Source organism: Priceomyces carsonii (genome assembly GCF_900007245.1).
Source record: "Priceomyces carsonii strain CBS4050 genome assembly, scaffold: Debaryomyces_carsonii_scaffold_6, whole genome shotgun sequence".
Classification (NCBI taxonomy): Eukaryota; Fungi; Ascomycota; class Pichiomycetes; order Serinales; family Debaryomycetaceae; genus Priceomyces; species Priceomyces carsonii.
Window position 1 is genome coordinate 875,335 of NW_026946679.1, and position 15,206 is coordinate 890,540.

Genomic DNA, 15,206 nt, shown 5'->3' on the forward strand with positions numbered 1-15,206 from the left:
CGATTCTTATATTCACGTTTAAGTCTTTTCATTAATCTTTTTTTTTTTCTTTTCTTGGTTTTTTTACCCAGACAGATATCTAGTTAATTCGCTTCAAGCCACCTTCAATTAAGACTCTTATTCCTATCAACGCAAAAATCCTTTTCTGCTCTTTTGTGGAGCAGGAGCAGCAGGTTCTTGTGGCAAAGATTTCTGTTTTTCTAATTGCGCTTTTTTATCTTCCAACAACTTGATTTGTTTTGTTAATTTGTCCTTCATTTCCTTATGTCTTGAAAATAAGTCAGCCTCCGATCTTTGCAATTTCTTTTCCTTCTCAGAAACCTTCTGCTGGAAAACAGCTTTCATTTCGGATTCCATCTTTGCTAACTTTGCTTCATGTAAAGCTCTCTCTTCTTCTTGCTTAGCCAAGGGGTCAAATTCATGAAATACAGTGTCATCTTGCTTGATACCCATTCTTTCCAACTTCTCCGTCCTATACTTTTCGTACAAGACATTGGAAGTATTCTCCTTCAATTCTTCTAAAAATTTCCTTACTAATAATTGACGAAGCTTTATGAAATCACTGTGATTTTCATTGTCGACTTCAATAACACCCCAAGGATATCTTCTACCCCTAACTATTCTACCATCAGGGGTTTCTATTTCCCTCGTTGACCCAACAACAGCAAAAGGTAACTTATCTAAAATGTCCTGTGTATGCAATACAGTTTCTTCGTCGTCATTCTCATAATCATAAGGTTTGAAGGTTTTAATACCCTGATGACGAATATCATCTAAGATCCTGAGCTTAAAACCAGATATTTCTTCTTCGGTCAAAGTATCAGATTTGGCAATAACTGGAATTAAGTTCACCTTCTCGTGTACTTGCTTCATCAAAGCGATATCCAAGGATTTCAATGAGTGTCCGGTTGGTTCAACAAAATATAAGAGAGCGTGTATCCTATTATCATCGATCGTAGATCTATTAACTCGACTTTCGGATTCAAGGTAAGAATCAAATCTGCCATTTATTTCATCAGTAATAGGTTTCCAAGAATCAGTATTGTTGATAGACTCACCAAAACCTGGAGCAGTGATAACATTTAATTTCAACTTGACACCATCTTCTTCTATTTCTGCTGATGTTGACTTTATCTTTACGGAAACCTCAGGTTCTAGCTCTTCTGCTGCATCTCCTTCTTCTTCTTCTTCTTGATCATCTTGTAAGATTTCCCTATTGAAAAGAGTATTAATTAAGGTTTTTTTACCTAAACCACTTTCTCCCACAGCCATCAAATTTAAGCTGAATCCCCTTCTAACAGATTTTCTGTGCCATTGCTTTGGCAAGTTAGCAAATCCAACGTAGCCATTCAATTTACGTTTAATTACTTTAACTTCTTGTTGAGCTCCTTTGAGAGCTGAAGATGTTGGATTTTCGTAAGATGAAACATCAGGAGGCGAAATATCTAATTCTAAAGGCGTTAGTAAATATTAAGAACGTTAAGGTAGTTAAGGCAGCTCCAAAAACTATGCGCCATGAAGGATGGTTTACATACCTGAGGTCATATTGTGATTCTGTTCCCTAACAATTTCAAACAATCCACGAAATGTAAATCTTAACCTATCAAGTTAAAGGCTGCTATTGAAAATTATGACTACTAAAAGTTCCCAAAGTCTAATCTCTTAGTCTTAATGCTTTGGTATGTAAACACAAGAGTCTTACAATAAATCGAAATTGATTTAAAAACACTGTACAAACACAAATCGATTTTCGAATTGTCAATCGAGAAAAAAAAAATATTACGTGTCAGTGACTCACGTGATAAAGCATTTGTCTCTTGTAATGCTGCCTTTCGTGAATACATCATTAAGTCAAGTTGCAAAGTTGAAAAGTTGAAGATCACATAATTCCATTCAGCATCTCCACTATTACGATTACTTACAAGATAGTTAATTCTAGGGGATTATCTCTGCTTTTCTTATTCATGTTTGCTTTTTCCTATCATAGCGTAATAAGAACTCTTTCTCTTTGGAAGATATTAGGACTTAAGTTCGTCAATTATAAAATGCTTCTGTCTAAAATACGATCTAGCTCTTGAATCACTCTCTTTTATTCAAATTAATGACAAAGTGGGCTTTTCCTAGCCAGCTATTAATGGTATTACATGATACTTAACCCATCAACATGGGTTAAGTACTACATCTACGTCTGAAAATACGCTGAAAACTTTGAATCGTATTACCATATATTTCACATTATTGCTGAACAATTAGCTCTCTCTTTTGATTTATTAGGATTCTAGATATCTCTTCTTTAGAGTATAATAAACTTAGTTTTTAATGTTAATTTTTCGCAATCATACCCAATTTTCAAAAATCGTGCGAATACTTCAGTTGAGTGCATTTTGGTAATAAAAAGGAATCTTTCTTGAAGAATGCTATAATTAGGTTACCAAGTACACTTGAGTCTAACTTTTGAGTATTAGGGTATCCGTAAAGTTATTGCTTTATTGATTTAAGTGCTAATAGCTGGTGTCCTGTAAGATGTAAGGGTGTGAAAATCAGATGCAAAGGATGGTGCGTAGGATGTTTTATCTCTAAATCGACAGTAATTATAGAAGTTCCTCAAAGTGCCCACAAGAAGTCCGCATGCATTCGAAGAAAGGGAGAAGCTGTAGTGGAGACATTAAAGGATTACTGGAAGGAGTACGCATGCCCAGAATTAGAGGTGGTAAAAGTAGACTCCTATTTTTCTGCATCTTTTTTCGTTATCCAAAAGGACAAGGAACTACGGAGTTAATAATAGCTGTAATAAATTTATACAAGAAAGTGGTCGACTTCATTTCAATTGAAGCTTCAAGAAGGAACTAGACAGGCTTGTGCCTCAATACTTGATAAAATTTCTGATATTTTATGTAAGGTTTATTTAGGTGTATAACATGTCTGGTGATTCATTTACTCTATATTTTCCAATGGTTTTTTATCTCATAATTCATACATCAATATCTCTTAATTCATCTAATAGAAACTCAAGGCCCATTTTTGCAAATTGGGTCATATTCTGGGATCTTATTCGACAATTTGTGTTTCTACTACAAGAAGACTCGCCATTAGGACCACTGAGACCCAAGTAGACCTTACCTATCTCATCCGAGCCTGGAGTAACCAGCAAATGTAAGTCAGCAGAAGGACCCGCAAATCCAGTTTCAGAAAGGACATATGTAGAACCAAGCTCATACTTCGTAGTTCTCGCCAATTTCAATGCAACTTGTTCGGAAGGACCCATATAATCTGCAATATCAGTCTCTGACCAGCCAGAGAGTTTAAGTCTTTGTTTTAACAGGTATAATAACTTCCCTCCTATATAGAAGTCTGAAGCGCCAGGAACGGATACAATGTACGCAGACAATAAACCACCACATGCTGCTTCTGAAATCGCCAAGGTCTCATTTCTTGCCCTCAATATGTCTGCAATCTGAGTGACAAGGACTTGAACGTCTGCAGCAGGAAATTCCATATTTAATCTCCCTCTAATAATTTAAAACACTGTCATCAAAATTTAGGAAAAAAAAGTTAAGTGGTGTATATAATGAGTTGTCAACATGAATTTGATTCAGTGGCGAAGAGAAACATAAACTTTGAATTGGCTCGAAATTGAACTATAAAAAATAGTTAGTCTTCGTCATCGGCCCTGAAGAATTATACATTACCTTACGAAAATTCTCAACGTTATTTGTACACCTAGATTAAACCGTCAGAATGAGCAACACTATTAAATTTAACGCCGGCAAAGTACAGTATGACGAGGAGACACATCGCTGTAACCCCTTACCTCATAAGGGTATCGTTACCATAAAACCAAGTTTAGAGGACGAAGAGTTTTACGATTTCATATGGTCCCCCAAAGGCAATGGCTCAGGTAATGTTGAAAAAGATGAATTACTTATTATTCCTGGTGACGTAAGTTTCAAACAAGTGAAATCTTGTGATACTGGTAGAGTTCTTGCATTGAAATTCTTGAGTTCAGGTGCGAGACATTTGTACTGGCTTCAAGACGTTGGTGATGATGAAATATTGAATAAGTTGACGCCAAAAGATGAAGAATTGATCAAGGATGTTAATAGCATAATCTCTGTTCCTGAAGACAAAGAGGACGGGGAAGAAGAAGAATTAGAAGGGAAGAAGGTAAAGCTGAGCGGTGGCGAGACACAAGAGTAAGTAAGTTCTTTTTCTAGCGTAATAGATGCATTTGCTATAATTTTCTTTTTTTCTTTAATATCGAAAGGAAGGAAGTATTGTTGATTACTATTAATTTTTTTATTATTTTCATTATGGATATTAACATTCCCAAGAATTGAAAGTGAACAGCTGAGGGAGCAGTTTAAATTTCCTATAAGCTCTATTTCTGATGTTCTCAATATAAAGCTAGTGGAGGAACATTTGAATACGTTGGATACAGCTCAAATATCAGAACTTTATGGTAAATTTTTGCCAATATCCATGGCTTCATCGGCTACGAAGAAGGACGTTCTCGATGTTTTCAGGAATGGTTTTTGCCAGCAGGCAGCAAATCAGTTGAGTGACCTGTTGAATAATGGCGCAGGATTCGTTATGGCCAGGGCTTTAAATTATGAGTATTCTGGAGAAGGAGTGGACGGATTTTTAAAAGGTATTAGGAGCTTAGCGGAAAAGGAACGAATGGATGAAAACGACCGTCATAACTGAGCTAATCTTGAATAGGTAAACATTTTTTCAGCAATCAAGTTTGTTTTCGCATATATATGTTGTTGTCCATGCTAAGGTACACAGCATCTTCAAATATAGATGTGAGGAAGTGCTTTGCAGAAATGCCTTGTATCTCAAAGACTATGCCAGTAGGTGACGTCAGTTACATAGATGTGATTCACATACCAATTTATATTTTATACATACAAATGTTAACACAATAATGATGCATTTCTCGTTGATTTTTGTCTCAAATGACCTATTGTCTATTGTCTCTATTAAGCCAGACCAATTGCTACAGCGTTATCAATAGGACTGTGGTACTTAACAAAGTAAATTTTTTTTTTTCAAAAATAGCTAACTTAGAAAGTCATATGATTCCCTAAGGATTGAAAAGACTCTTTAAACAGCGAAAAACGCTCTCTTTCTGTAAACGCAAAGAATAAGCAAAGAAAGTGATTGATGTGTTACAAAACGGTATTTTCACGTTTCTATCTTATTATATGATCACACACCTGTATATAAGGGAAACAGCCTCTATCACTCAACGGTGTATAATCATTATAGAGCCATATAAGAACAGTAGGTTGCTACCTATCAAACAGAACGATTGAGTACTTAAAAAAAACATCACAAGATAATATAGAAGCTGAAAACAAAATCAAGTTAAACTATGAATAAAATTGAACTAGTCACACAACCTGCTTCTACCCAAGACCTGTCTGCTTCCCCACAAGAATCTACGCTCAAAAAATTAAAAGGTTTAGTTCAAGATAATCCTCCTGTTGAGGACGAGGAAAAACTCGACTCTCAGCCTGGAAATGAAACAACAAGCCCATCAGCTGAGGTGGAAAGAAACAAGCGTGAAGGTATAATTGAATCTGCTGAAAGCAAAAAAAGGAAAGACGCTGCAAAAGCAACTGAACCTGAATTTGATGACGATGGACTAGAGATTCCTCAAGGAAAAATTCCTTTGGATGGTCATTTTTCTACAGATGAGATGCAAGAGCTTATCAGCATTGCCCAGAGTAAGGATATGATAAGCCATTCTGTAAAGTTATCTGTAATAGGACAGAATGAAGTAGTCGGTGATAAGATTGTAATATCGGAAGAACATCAAGAAAATAATGAGGACAAGGATGAATCTGAAAAGGATTAAAAGAGATAGCAATAATAAGTTCGACGTAATGTGAACCTAAGGCTAGACGAAAGACTGATGGATATCTGACTAACACAAATATTCTTTTCTATGGCTATAGGTGCGCATAGCCATTATGTTATTCTACGATTTCATTATTAGATTTAGCTATTAAGGGTTTACCTGTGACAAGTTTATAGATACTTTAAAGAATGTTATGTTTCCACAATTACTGTAGATCTTCAATGATACATGTGCCACCAGAACAGCTTATGCCTTGCCGTACCGAATCTGGCATAAAACGCTAAAACTATGTGCAAAGACTACCTTATCATTAGAGTCATGCTACCATTGGTGATTGGTTATTAAGAACACAAAGAATTAGAATATATTCAGTTAGATAGAATTCTTGCTGTCGGATGTTCGTTATCTCTTATAACTAGTCGTCTCTTCAGAGAATGCCTGTCTCTGAGCTCGCACTGAGACAAAAACATAACTTCGAGCGCATTTGAGAACTAGATTTACAAGCAAGCAGACTTGTGATATCTGGTCAAGTCAGGACGTTAGACATATGGAGCCGCGATACAGAGGGAAGGAAAAGTTCAATAGAAGAACTTTGGCTTTGATATCGTGTATCGGGCTAGTGTTATATTATTTGACTGGATATTCATACACGAGAACGCTACAGGGTGCAGATTCACCAGGATGCCGTATAGTATATATGGGACCCTCATATGCCAGGATAAGGGGATTTGATGAATCATATACAAGGTTGGCATCGAAATACTCCTTGTACTTGTATCGTGAACAGGGCCATGATCCAATACCTGATGAAAATGGTTTCTCATTGAATGGAATACCAATTTTATTCATTCCAGGTAATGCTGGTAGCTTTCGACAAGTTAGATCGATAGCGGCAGAGACATCTGATTTATATTTTGAAGGAACTTCTAACTCGAATAATCCAAATTCCAAAAATTTTGACTTCTTCTCAGCAGACTTTAATGAAGATTTCACAGCCTTCCATGGAACCACTATGCTAGAACAAGCAGAATACGTCAACGATGCCATTAAATTTATTCTTTCATTATATGAAAATACGGAAGTTCCTCCGAAATCTGTGATAATTCTAGGTCATTCAATGGGTGGAGTTGTCGCCAGAGTAGCCGTTACTTTACCTAATTATAATCCAGGATCCATGAATACCATCTTGACACTTGCATCTCCCCATTCTGCGGCTCCGTTAACATTTGATGGTAATATATTAAAAATATATTCCGCAATTGATAGATTTTGGTACGAAGGCTTTCAATCAGATAGTAATATAAATACCATCGCTAGCGAAAGATTACGGAATATGTCTTTGGTATCCATAACAGGGGGTCTCCTAGACTCTGTTTTACCTGCTGACTACACAACACTAGGTTTTTTAGTCCCATTAAGTAACGGTTTTACTGTATTTACAACAGGAATCCCAAACGTATGGACACCAGTTGACCATTTAGCTATTGTGTGGTGTGGTCAGTTACGCCACATGATTCTGGAAACACTTCTAGGGATTGCAGACTACAGCTCACCGGAAAAAACGTATCCATTACAAAAGAGAATGAAAATTATGAGGCAAAACCTACTCTCAGGATTCGAAGACTACTCTTCTCAAGATTTTGGAAGCTTGCATGATACTGATGGACAAATATACTTGAAGGTGGAATCAAGTCAGATTAATCTTAGCGATAAAGGAAATACCAACATAGTTAGATCAGCAGAAATTCCATCAAATGGAGAGAATGAACTTATCATGGCATTTAAAATTCCCGACAGTAAGAAGTTACAACTCGCATTATTGAGCACAATCAAAATTGGTGCACTCTCCTCTAAGCTGAAACTATCTGTCTTATTATGCAAGAACTCAGATTCATACGATATCGAAAATTATAATCTTCATGATTTCAGAGATGATAAATCTACCCACGGAACACTTTTGAAGTGCGTTGATGTCGAAAGGGAATCTCACTTAATTCCAAAATCTTCTACTACCACTAATTCAATATCAGATTCATCATTTGGTGGGGAGCAGGTTCCATTTTTTTCTTTGAAATATAACGAGACTGTTCTCTCGAAATATGATACCGTAATAGTCACAGGAAATATTGATAATGTTAGGAGTGATGATTTTATAATTTCAGAGGTTTCGGAAACTAGAGAACTTCAACTAGGAACAACACTATCTGATTTACTTTTACAGAATGCAGTGCTATCTTTGCCAACTAATGATCAATTAGCTCTTAATATAAGAGCCCCCGAGGGATTGAGCAGTATTTTAGCATATAAGTTAAAAATAACGAATGGCAGACTGAATGAAAAAAATGAGTTATTATTTGCACCATTTGTGAGACAGTGGTCTGATGACCCATTTGAGGTAAAATGGCATATAAATCTTGACCATGATGTGGCGGTTCCCATTACCATGCATGGAATGTCACCTTACACTCCGTTTAAATTGGGAAATTCGGGCTTGAATATAGAATTTTGGTCAGAGTCCAATCAAGAAATTCAAATTGAACTAGGGATAGATTGGTTTAACAGTTTGAGATTACTTGTTTTGAGGTATCGATTATCGCTAGTAGCCTTTTGCGTCCTGGTCACGTTAATGGTGTTATTCTTTCAATTCGAGCATTATTTTAAAAGCTCACAATTCCCCTGCTTCTTATTTGGATTAGCTCAGGTGTGCTCAATGAGGGTCTTCATATCAGTCGTTGCTTTTCTCTCGATCCTTGGACCTCTCGTCCGAATTGATAAAGTTCAAATTATTTTAAATATGATTGACCCTGTTGTACTTCAAGATTCCAATGAAATTAACTTGAGTCTATCGAATGCTTTCAAATTAAACTCTTTTTTTTTGGGTTTACAAGAGGATTCTCTTTGGTTCGTTGGGCCCATTTTTTTCATAATGAGTATTGGTCTTGTTTCATTAACATACTACGTTGTTTGTTATTTAACAATTTTGTCCCGCTTCTTAGTGAAATTCGCAAGAGACAATCAGCTAATGAAACGAATAGGCAAAGCTTTGACATTAAATCGTAATGTGATCCACATTACAAAGGACTTTTGGGTAACTCGTCAGATGTTAGCTGTGATATTCCTCCTACTTCTTGTCTTATTCTATGTTCCATATCAATTCGCCTTTGTTGTTTGTTGTGTTGCGCAAGCTATTGTCTTATTAAAGGTATCATCAGCTGATAAATTAGATTCGAGTTTATTCAACTACCAGTTTACGTTATTAATGCTTATGTTGTGGATATTGCCAATAAGTATTCCTACTTTGATTGTGTTTGTTCATAATATTTCCATCAGTTGGAAAACACCGTTTTCCTCCCATCGTAATATCTTATCTATATTACCTATATTGATGGTGATTGGAAAGAATCATTCAATGAAATCTCTACCAAAGTTAACAAAAAGACCATTTGTGACTCAAACATTTATCGTTTATTTTATTGCATACGCATATATATATGGCGTTCGTCATACATATTGGCTACACCATTTACTAAACATATTGTTTTGCTGGCTTTTAATCTTATACTTAGATACAGATGATGCTGATGATGATAAGAACAGCTAAACTTACGATAATGTTTATATTTAACAATTAACTCCATTCATTAAAACTAATATACACAAACTTTAACTAGACTTAGTTAGCAGCAGAAGAGTACTTGGTGACAGATCTGGTACCTTCGGAAACAGCATGCTTAGCTAATTCACCTGGTAAGATTAATCTGACAGCAGTTTGAATTTCTCTGGCGGAGATAGTTGATTTCTTGTTGTAAGCAGCCAACTTGGATGCCTCCAGGGCAATTCTTTCGAAGATATCGTTAACAAAAGAGTTCATGATAGACATGGCCTTTTGGGAAATACCGGTGTCAGGGTGAGTTTGTTTCAAAACCTTGTAGATGTAAGAAGAGTAAGTCTCCTTTCTAGCCTTGGTCTTCTTCTTTGGTTCAGAAGAAGAAGTCTTCTTAGCAGCTGGTTTCTTTTCAGCTGGAGCCTTGGAAGCTGGTTTCTTTTCTGCTTTTGGTGCCATTATAACGTTATAGATATGTCTTAATTACCTTAAGGTCCTTTGTGACAATGAAGAAACTTGGCTGTTTATATATTTGCCTCCCTGATCGCGATCAATGTTTAAACTGAGGTCTCTTGAAAATACATATACGGGGCGGAGAAATACCGATCTGATGTGTATATATAGGAATAGCTTTGCTCTAGAGTTCAATCTGGAATGACGGGTAAATTACAGCACAGGTTCTAAAGCATAAGGTAAGAATTTAGCTTAGTAGCAGTGGCGCGGACTGCGAAACACCCGTAGGTCTCACAATTACACACTCCTTCACTCTGAACGTCGGTCTGAGGAGTGCCAGCGGCGCCAGCGCTTATCTGTGAGAAGGCAAACAAAACAAACAAAACTCCTTTGCATTGTAATATATAAAGACAGAATCCGTCCAGTGAATTACGACAGTAGCGTTTTAAGAATAACAGAATAATATAGTAATAGTAAAACATGTCAGGCGGTAAAGGTAAAGCAGACACTACAGAGAAGGCTTCCACTTCTAGATCAGCTAAGGCTGGATTGACTTTCCCAGTTGGTAGAGTCCACAGATTATTGAGAAAAGGTAACTACGCTCAAAGAATTGGTTCTGGAGCTCCAGTTTACTTAACCTCTGTCTTGGAGTATTTGACTGCTGAAATTTTGGAATTAGCTGGTAATGCTGCTAGAGACAACAAGAAGTCGAGAATTATTCCAAGACACTTGCAATTGGCCATCAGAAATGATGAGGAGTTAAACAAGTTATTAGGTCATGTCACCATTGCTCAAGGTGGTGTCTTGCCAAACATTCACTCCTCCTTATTACCTGCTAAAAAGGCTAAGGGTAAGGGTTCCCAAGAATTGTAAGCGTCTTTGGATCGGATATAATATGTGCTGGTTCATGCGTGTGTTTTCCGTCCACTGTGTATATTAGAACTTAACTTTAGTTAACGAGGTAGTATAATGGAATATGATATTGCAAGTTATTTTTATCTGTAAGCAGTGTATTGTAGATTTGCTCAAAATTTGTATTCGGCTTCTCGTTGATAAAAAAATCGATTGAATTGAAGATTTGATACTTTGTTTTGAAGAATAAAATGGAGAAATTTTCAAACTGGAGAGATAAGGGAACAGGTATTTCACCATTTATGCCCTTCACAGAACCAAGTAAGGGATTAACGCAAAAAATAGGCTTCATTTTTAATGTTATCGAAGTGTTGTTTAAAGCTCCGATCTTTATATTCTTATTTATTTTGTACCAGATAGTTCCTTACAAAGTCGTAGGTAATCTAATTTTGTTATTATGTGGCTTCAAAGGTTACGATCTTCTGGTAGAAGGGATAAGAAAGACAAAGACAGATCAAATTGATTTAAAAAGACCCAGAGCAAATGACTTAGTGGTTGTTAATTATATTTCACCTATAGATGCCCTTATTGTATCGTTGTGTTCTAATGCATCATATAAAAATACACGTTTCATTATACCTGATAAAGATGGGCAATTATATTCATATTCACTTTGGTCTTTCTTCAATAACTGTTTTAATGGAAACATAGGTGTGCCGACAAGTCAAGAAAAGATAAGTGACTTGTCAGACTTAAGAGGAGAGCTAGTTTTTCTTTTCATGGAAGGTACAACATCGAATAACAAAGGATTGCTACCATTTCCTCCTCTAAAAGCTGACATACCAGATTTTTTTAAAATAAAAGTTTTGGCTTTAAAATTACAACCAGTTCTGCTAACCTTGCCCTTGCCTGTTATTTCCAAAAGCTGCTACATTTTTAGATTGTTGACTAACTCGAGTAATAAGAGTTCTATAAAGACCAAGATCTATGAACTTAACGAGTTCGATATAGAGCAAATCAAGAAATCCTTTGAATTGAGCCTGTTGTATCTCATCGGAAACGATTTGAATATAGAAGAAAAAGCCAAATTTTATAATTATTACTTGGATCATCATATCAAAACTAGATAATTTGTCACCTCCAATATAATAAAAGAAGAGCTTCATACATTCGTAAAATCTGGTTTATCTTTGCTTTTATGCGTATCCGTCCGCCTATGCTGATGCCTATGTTTACGTCTATGCTTGTGTCTATGCTCCTTGTGATCATCATCCCTCTTTCGCTTTTTAGCCTCATTGTTTAAAAAATCTGCCATTGGATCTTTGAATTCATCGTCATCATTATTCTCACTCACAATATTATCGAAGTCATTATCAACATCATCATCATCATTATCATTACTTTTGTCATATTCAAGTAGTTGTATTTGCTTACCTTGAATAGCATTTCTATTGATCTCTTCTTCCACATCATTGTAATCCACTTTAAAGTCGTCTTCGTTTTGATCGTCTCTCAATCTAAAATACACATGGTCAACTTTTATGTTTCTATTAAATACTTTGATACCATTGAAATTATCAATAGCTAAAACGCAGGATCGAGAATCTTCATACTTCAAATAGCAAAAACCACGGGATTTCGAGGTTTCTTTGTCCTTAACTAAATACAAGTGTGTTGGGATACCATATTGCGAAAATATTGTTAAGATGTCTTTTTCGGCTAGATTGGTGGGTAAATTTCCAATGAAAATATACGGAGTGTCCCTATATTCGAAATGCCAAGAAGCAGAGTCACTAACATTATTATCTAGTTCCTTTTTATTAATTTGGTTTATCTTTTGAATTGAATTCATTCCTAAAACTCTATCTCTTCAGAAGAATTACATCCAGAGACTGATCGATGCTAATAATAATCACATTCACGTGACTGTACTATTCTCTTAGAGCAGAGATGAGCGAAAAATAAAAAAAAATTTAAATACTATAAATCGGTCTGAGAACAGTAAATTGATCTTTGAATCGGATATAGCTTAGTGATGGCAAAGACTGGGACTGAAAAGGTCCAGAGACCGAGAAAGAGAAAGCAAGAGCCATTTTCTGATGAAGATGGAGATGTGGACTCATCAGAAAGCGATGAGCTTACAGTCGCTGGTCTCATAGATGACGAAGCCAGCGAGAACAGTGACGATAGCGACGAGGAAGAGCAGAGCTCAGAAATTGACTCAGATGATCAATTTAATGAAATGATTGGAGAAGAAGGTGATCTAAGCGATGTCGGATCGGTAGATTTCTCTGACGAGCCCAAGGATGATTCTACGTCACTCACTGATAAGTTGTCTAATGTAAGAATAAAGTCATTTTCTACAGATGATGATGAGAAGGAAGGGTTTAGAGCAAAGTATTCAGATGGGCTGCTCAGAATAGTTAAGCCAGAGATCGAACCCGTCTACGATAGCGATGACAGTGATCATGATAATTTCAACACGATCGGAAATATCCCGTTGTCTGCTTATGATGAGATGCCTCATATTGGTTATGACATTAATGGTAAGAGAATTATGCGACCTGCTAGAGGTTCTGCCTTAGACCAGTTATTAGAATCGATTGACTTACCTGAAGGATGGACAGGTTTGTTGGACCAGAACAGTGGTAAGTCATTAAAGTTGACCGATGAGGAATTAGATTTAATTAAAAAGATTCAAAACCAGGAGAACACTGATGAAAGTATCGACCCATACGAACCAACTATTGAATGGTTTACTTCTAAGACAGAGGTTATGCCTTTGACGGCTGTACCTGAGCCTAAGAGAAGATTCGTTCCCTCTAAGCACGAAGCGAAAAGAATAATGAAAATTGTGAGGGCCATTAGAGAGGGTAGGATAGTTCCTCCCGGAAAAGCAAAAGAAGAGATCGAAGAAGCGCAATTAAATTATGATTTATGGAATAATGAGCAGGAAGGTATTGATCATATCATGAACTTGAGAGCTCCTAAATTACCTCCTCCAACAAATGAAGAATCTTACAATCCACCTGAAGAATATTTGTTTAATGAAGAAGAGAAAAAGAAGTGGGAAGAAATGGATCCAGAAGACAGGGAGACAAATTTCATTCCACACAAATTTAATGCGTTAAGAAAGGTCCCCGCTTATGGTGATAGTTTGAGAGAGAAGTTCGAAAGATGCTTAGATTTATATTTGGCTCCAAGAGTTCGCCACAATAAATTGAATATCGATCCTGACAGTTTGATTCCAGAGTTACCGTCTCCAAAGGACTTGGGTCCCTTCCCAATCCGTTGCTCTACGATATATAAAGGTCATAATGGCAAAATACGTACCTTATCCATAAATCCTCAGGGAATATGGCTAGCTACTGGCTCAGATGATGGAACGGTCCGCTTATGGGAAGTTTTGACAGGAAGAGAGATATACAAAATATCTTTGATTAAAGAGGACAATAAAGATGATCACATTGAATGCTTGGAATGGCATCCTGATGCCACAACTGGTATTTTGGCCGTTACAGCTGGGGAAAACATATACTTGATTGTTCCACCAATTTTTGGTTTTGACATTGAAAACGCCGGAAAGCTTAAAATTGAAAGTGGATGGGGATATAACAAATTCGGAAATACCCAATCAAATATGAAAATGGCAAACGAAAGTGAAGAAGATGCAAACGAAGAAAACAACACGACCTCTGAAACACCAAAGAAGGAAGTCGCAAAGTGGTTAACACCATCTCCAGATCAAGCAGCGCTTGGGGTGTCTGCGATTATTCAATGCAAGAAAAACATCAAAACTTTATCTTGGCATAGGAAAGGTGATTACTTTGTCACAGTTGCTCCAGAAAGCAAAAACACGGCTGTTTTGATTCACCAGTTGTCCAAGCATTTATCACAATCACCATTCAGAAAATCTAAAGGAATTATTGTTGACGCCAAATTTCATCCATTTAAGCCCCAATTATTTGTAGCCTCACAAAGAACCATAAAGATTTATGACTTGGCTCAACAAGTACTCTTGAAGAAGCTAATGCCAGGGGCTCGTTTATTATCATGCATTGATATTCACCCAAGAGGAGACAATTTGCTAGCATCCTCCTATGACAAAAGGGTATTGTGGCATGATCTCGATTTGTCTGCTACTCCATATAAAACTTTAAGGTATCACGAAAAGGCAGTTAGATCTATCAAGTTCCATAAAGGAAACTTACCGCTATTTGCATCTGCATCTGACGATGGCTCAATTCATGTCTTCCATGGAACTGTTTACGATGATTTAATGACTAATCCATTGTTAGTACCTTTGAAAAAGTTATTGGGTCACAAAGTGACGAACAGCATTGGAATCATAGACTTGGTTTGGCATCCAAAGGAAGCCTGGCTATTCAGTGCAGGAGCAGATGGTACTGCCCGCTTATGGACCTCGTAGGA

At 36.6% G+C, this 15,206-nt stretch overlaps 10 protein-coding genes across 10 annotated transcripts; 6 read left to right on the plus strand and 4 right to left on the minus strand.

Moving 5' to 3' along the window:
- Positions 1-126: 126 nt before the first annotated feature.
- CDC3 (septin) lies at positions 127-1,545 on the minus strand (the record flags this gene model as incomplete). The annotated part of the gene is made up of 2 exons (XM_062955594.1): positions 127-1,451; positions 1,536-1,545. The coding sequence occupies 2 exons, from the start codon at positions 1,543-1,545 to the stop codon at positions 127-129; spliced, it is 1,335 nt and encodes a 444-aa protein (XP_062812181.1).
- Positions 1,546-2,971: 1,426 nt separating this feature from the next.
- On the minus strand, positions 2,972-3,496 carry PRCAT00005515001 (uncharacterized protein; the record flags this gene model as incomplete). The annotated part of the gene is made up of 1 exon (XM_062955595.1): positions 2,972-3,496. One exon carries the CDS (start codon positions 3,494-3,496, stop codon positions 2,972-2,974), a length of 525 nt encoding a protein of 174 aa, XP_062812182.1.
- A 242-nt stretch (positions 3,497-3,738) lies between these two features.
- Positions 3,739-4,704, plus strand: PRCAT00005516001 (proteasome regulatory particle lid subunit; the record flags this gene model as incomplete). The annotated part of the gene is made up of 2 exons (XM_062955596.1): positions 3,739-4,193; positions 4,332-4,704. The coding sequence occupies 2 exons, from the start codon at positions 3,739-3,741 to the stop codon at positions 4,702-4,704; spliced, it is 828 nt and encodes a 275-aa protein (XP_062812183.1).
- Positions 4,705-5,377: 673 nt separating this feature from the next.
- On the plus strand, positions 5,378-5,863 carry PRCAT00005517001 (uncharacterized protein; the record flags this gene model as incomplete). The annotated part of the gene is made up of 1 exon (XM_062955597.1): positions 5,378-5,863. The coding sequence occupies one exon, from the start codon at positions 5,378-5,380 to the stop codon at positions 5,861-5,863; it is 486 nt and encodes a 161-aa protein (XP_062812184.1).
- A 550-nt stretch (positions 5,864-6,413) lies between these two features.
- Positions 6,414-9,467, plus strand: PRCAT00005518001 (uncharacterized protein; the record flags this gene model as incomplete). Its single annotated transcript, XM_062955598.1, has 1 exon — positions 6,414-9,467. One exon carries the CDS (start codon positions 6,414-6,416, stop codon positions 9,465-9,467), a length of 3,054 nt encoding a protein of 1,017 aa, XP_062812185.1.
- Positions 9,468-9,539: 72 nt separating this feature from the next.
- PRCAT00005519001 (uncharacterized protein) lies at positions 9,540-9,929 on the minus strand (the record flags this gene model as incomplete). Its single annotated transcript, XM_062955600.1, has 1 exon — positions 9,540-9,929. One exon carries the CDS (start codon positions 9,927-9,929, stop codon positions 9,540-9,542), a length of 390 nt encoding a protein of 129 aa, XP_062812186.1.
- Positions 9,930-10,403: 474 nt separating this feature from the next.
- On the plus strand, positions 10,404-10,796 carry HTA2 (histone H2A; the record flags this gene model as incomplete). The annotated part of the gene is made up of 1 exon (XM_062955601.1): positions 10,404-10,796. One exon carries the CDS (start codon positions 10,404-10,406, stop codon positions 10,794-10,796), a length of 393 nt encoding a protein of 130 aa, XP_062812187.1.
- A 230-nt stretch (positions 10,797-11,026) lies between these two features.
- Positions 11,027-11,905, plus strand: PRCAT00005521001 (lysophosphatidic acid acyltransferase; the record flags this gene model as incomplete). The annotated part of the gene is made up of 1 exon (XM_062955602.1): positions 11,027-11,905. One exon carries the CDS (start codon positions 11,027-11,029, stop codon positions 11,903-11,905), a length of 879 nt encoding a protein of 292 aa, XP_062812188.1.
- A 32-nt stretch (positions 11,906-11,937) lies between these two features.
- On the minus strand, positions 11,938-12,627 carry PRCAT00005522001 (U2 snRNP complex subunit; the record flags this gene model as incomplete). Its single annotated transcript, XM_062955603.1, has 1 exon — positions 11,938-12,627. The coding sequence occupies one exon, from the start codon at positions 12,625-12,627 to the stop codon at positions 11,938-11,940; it is 690 nt and encodes a 229-aa protein (XP_062812189.1).
- Positions 12,628-12,810: 183 nt separating this feature from the next.
- ERB1 (Erb1p) lies at positions 12,811-15,204 on the plus strand (the record flags this gene model as incomplete). Its single annotated transcript, XM_062955604.1, has 1 exon — positions 12,811-15,204. One exon carries the CDS (start codon positions 12,811-12,813, stop codon positions 15,202-15,204), a length of 2,394 nt encoding a protein of 797 aa, XP_062812190.1.
- Positions 15,205-15,206: the final 2 nt, after the last annotated feature.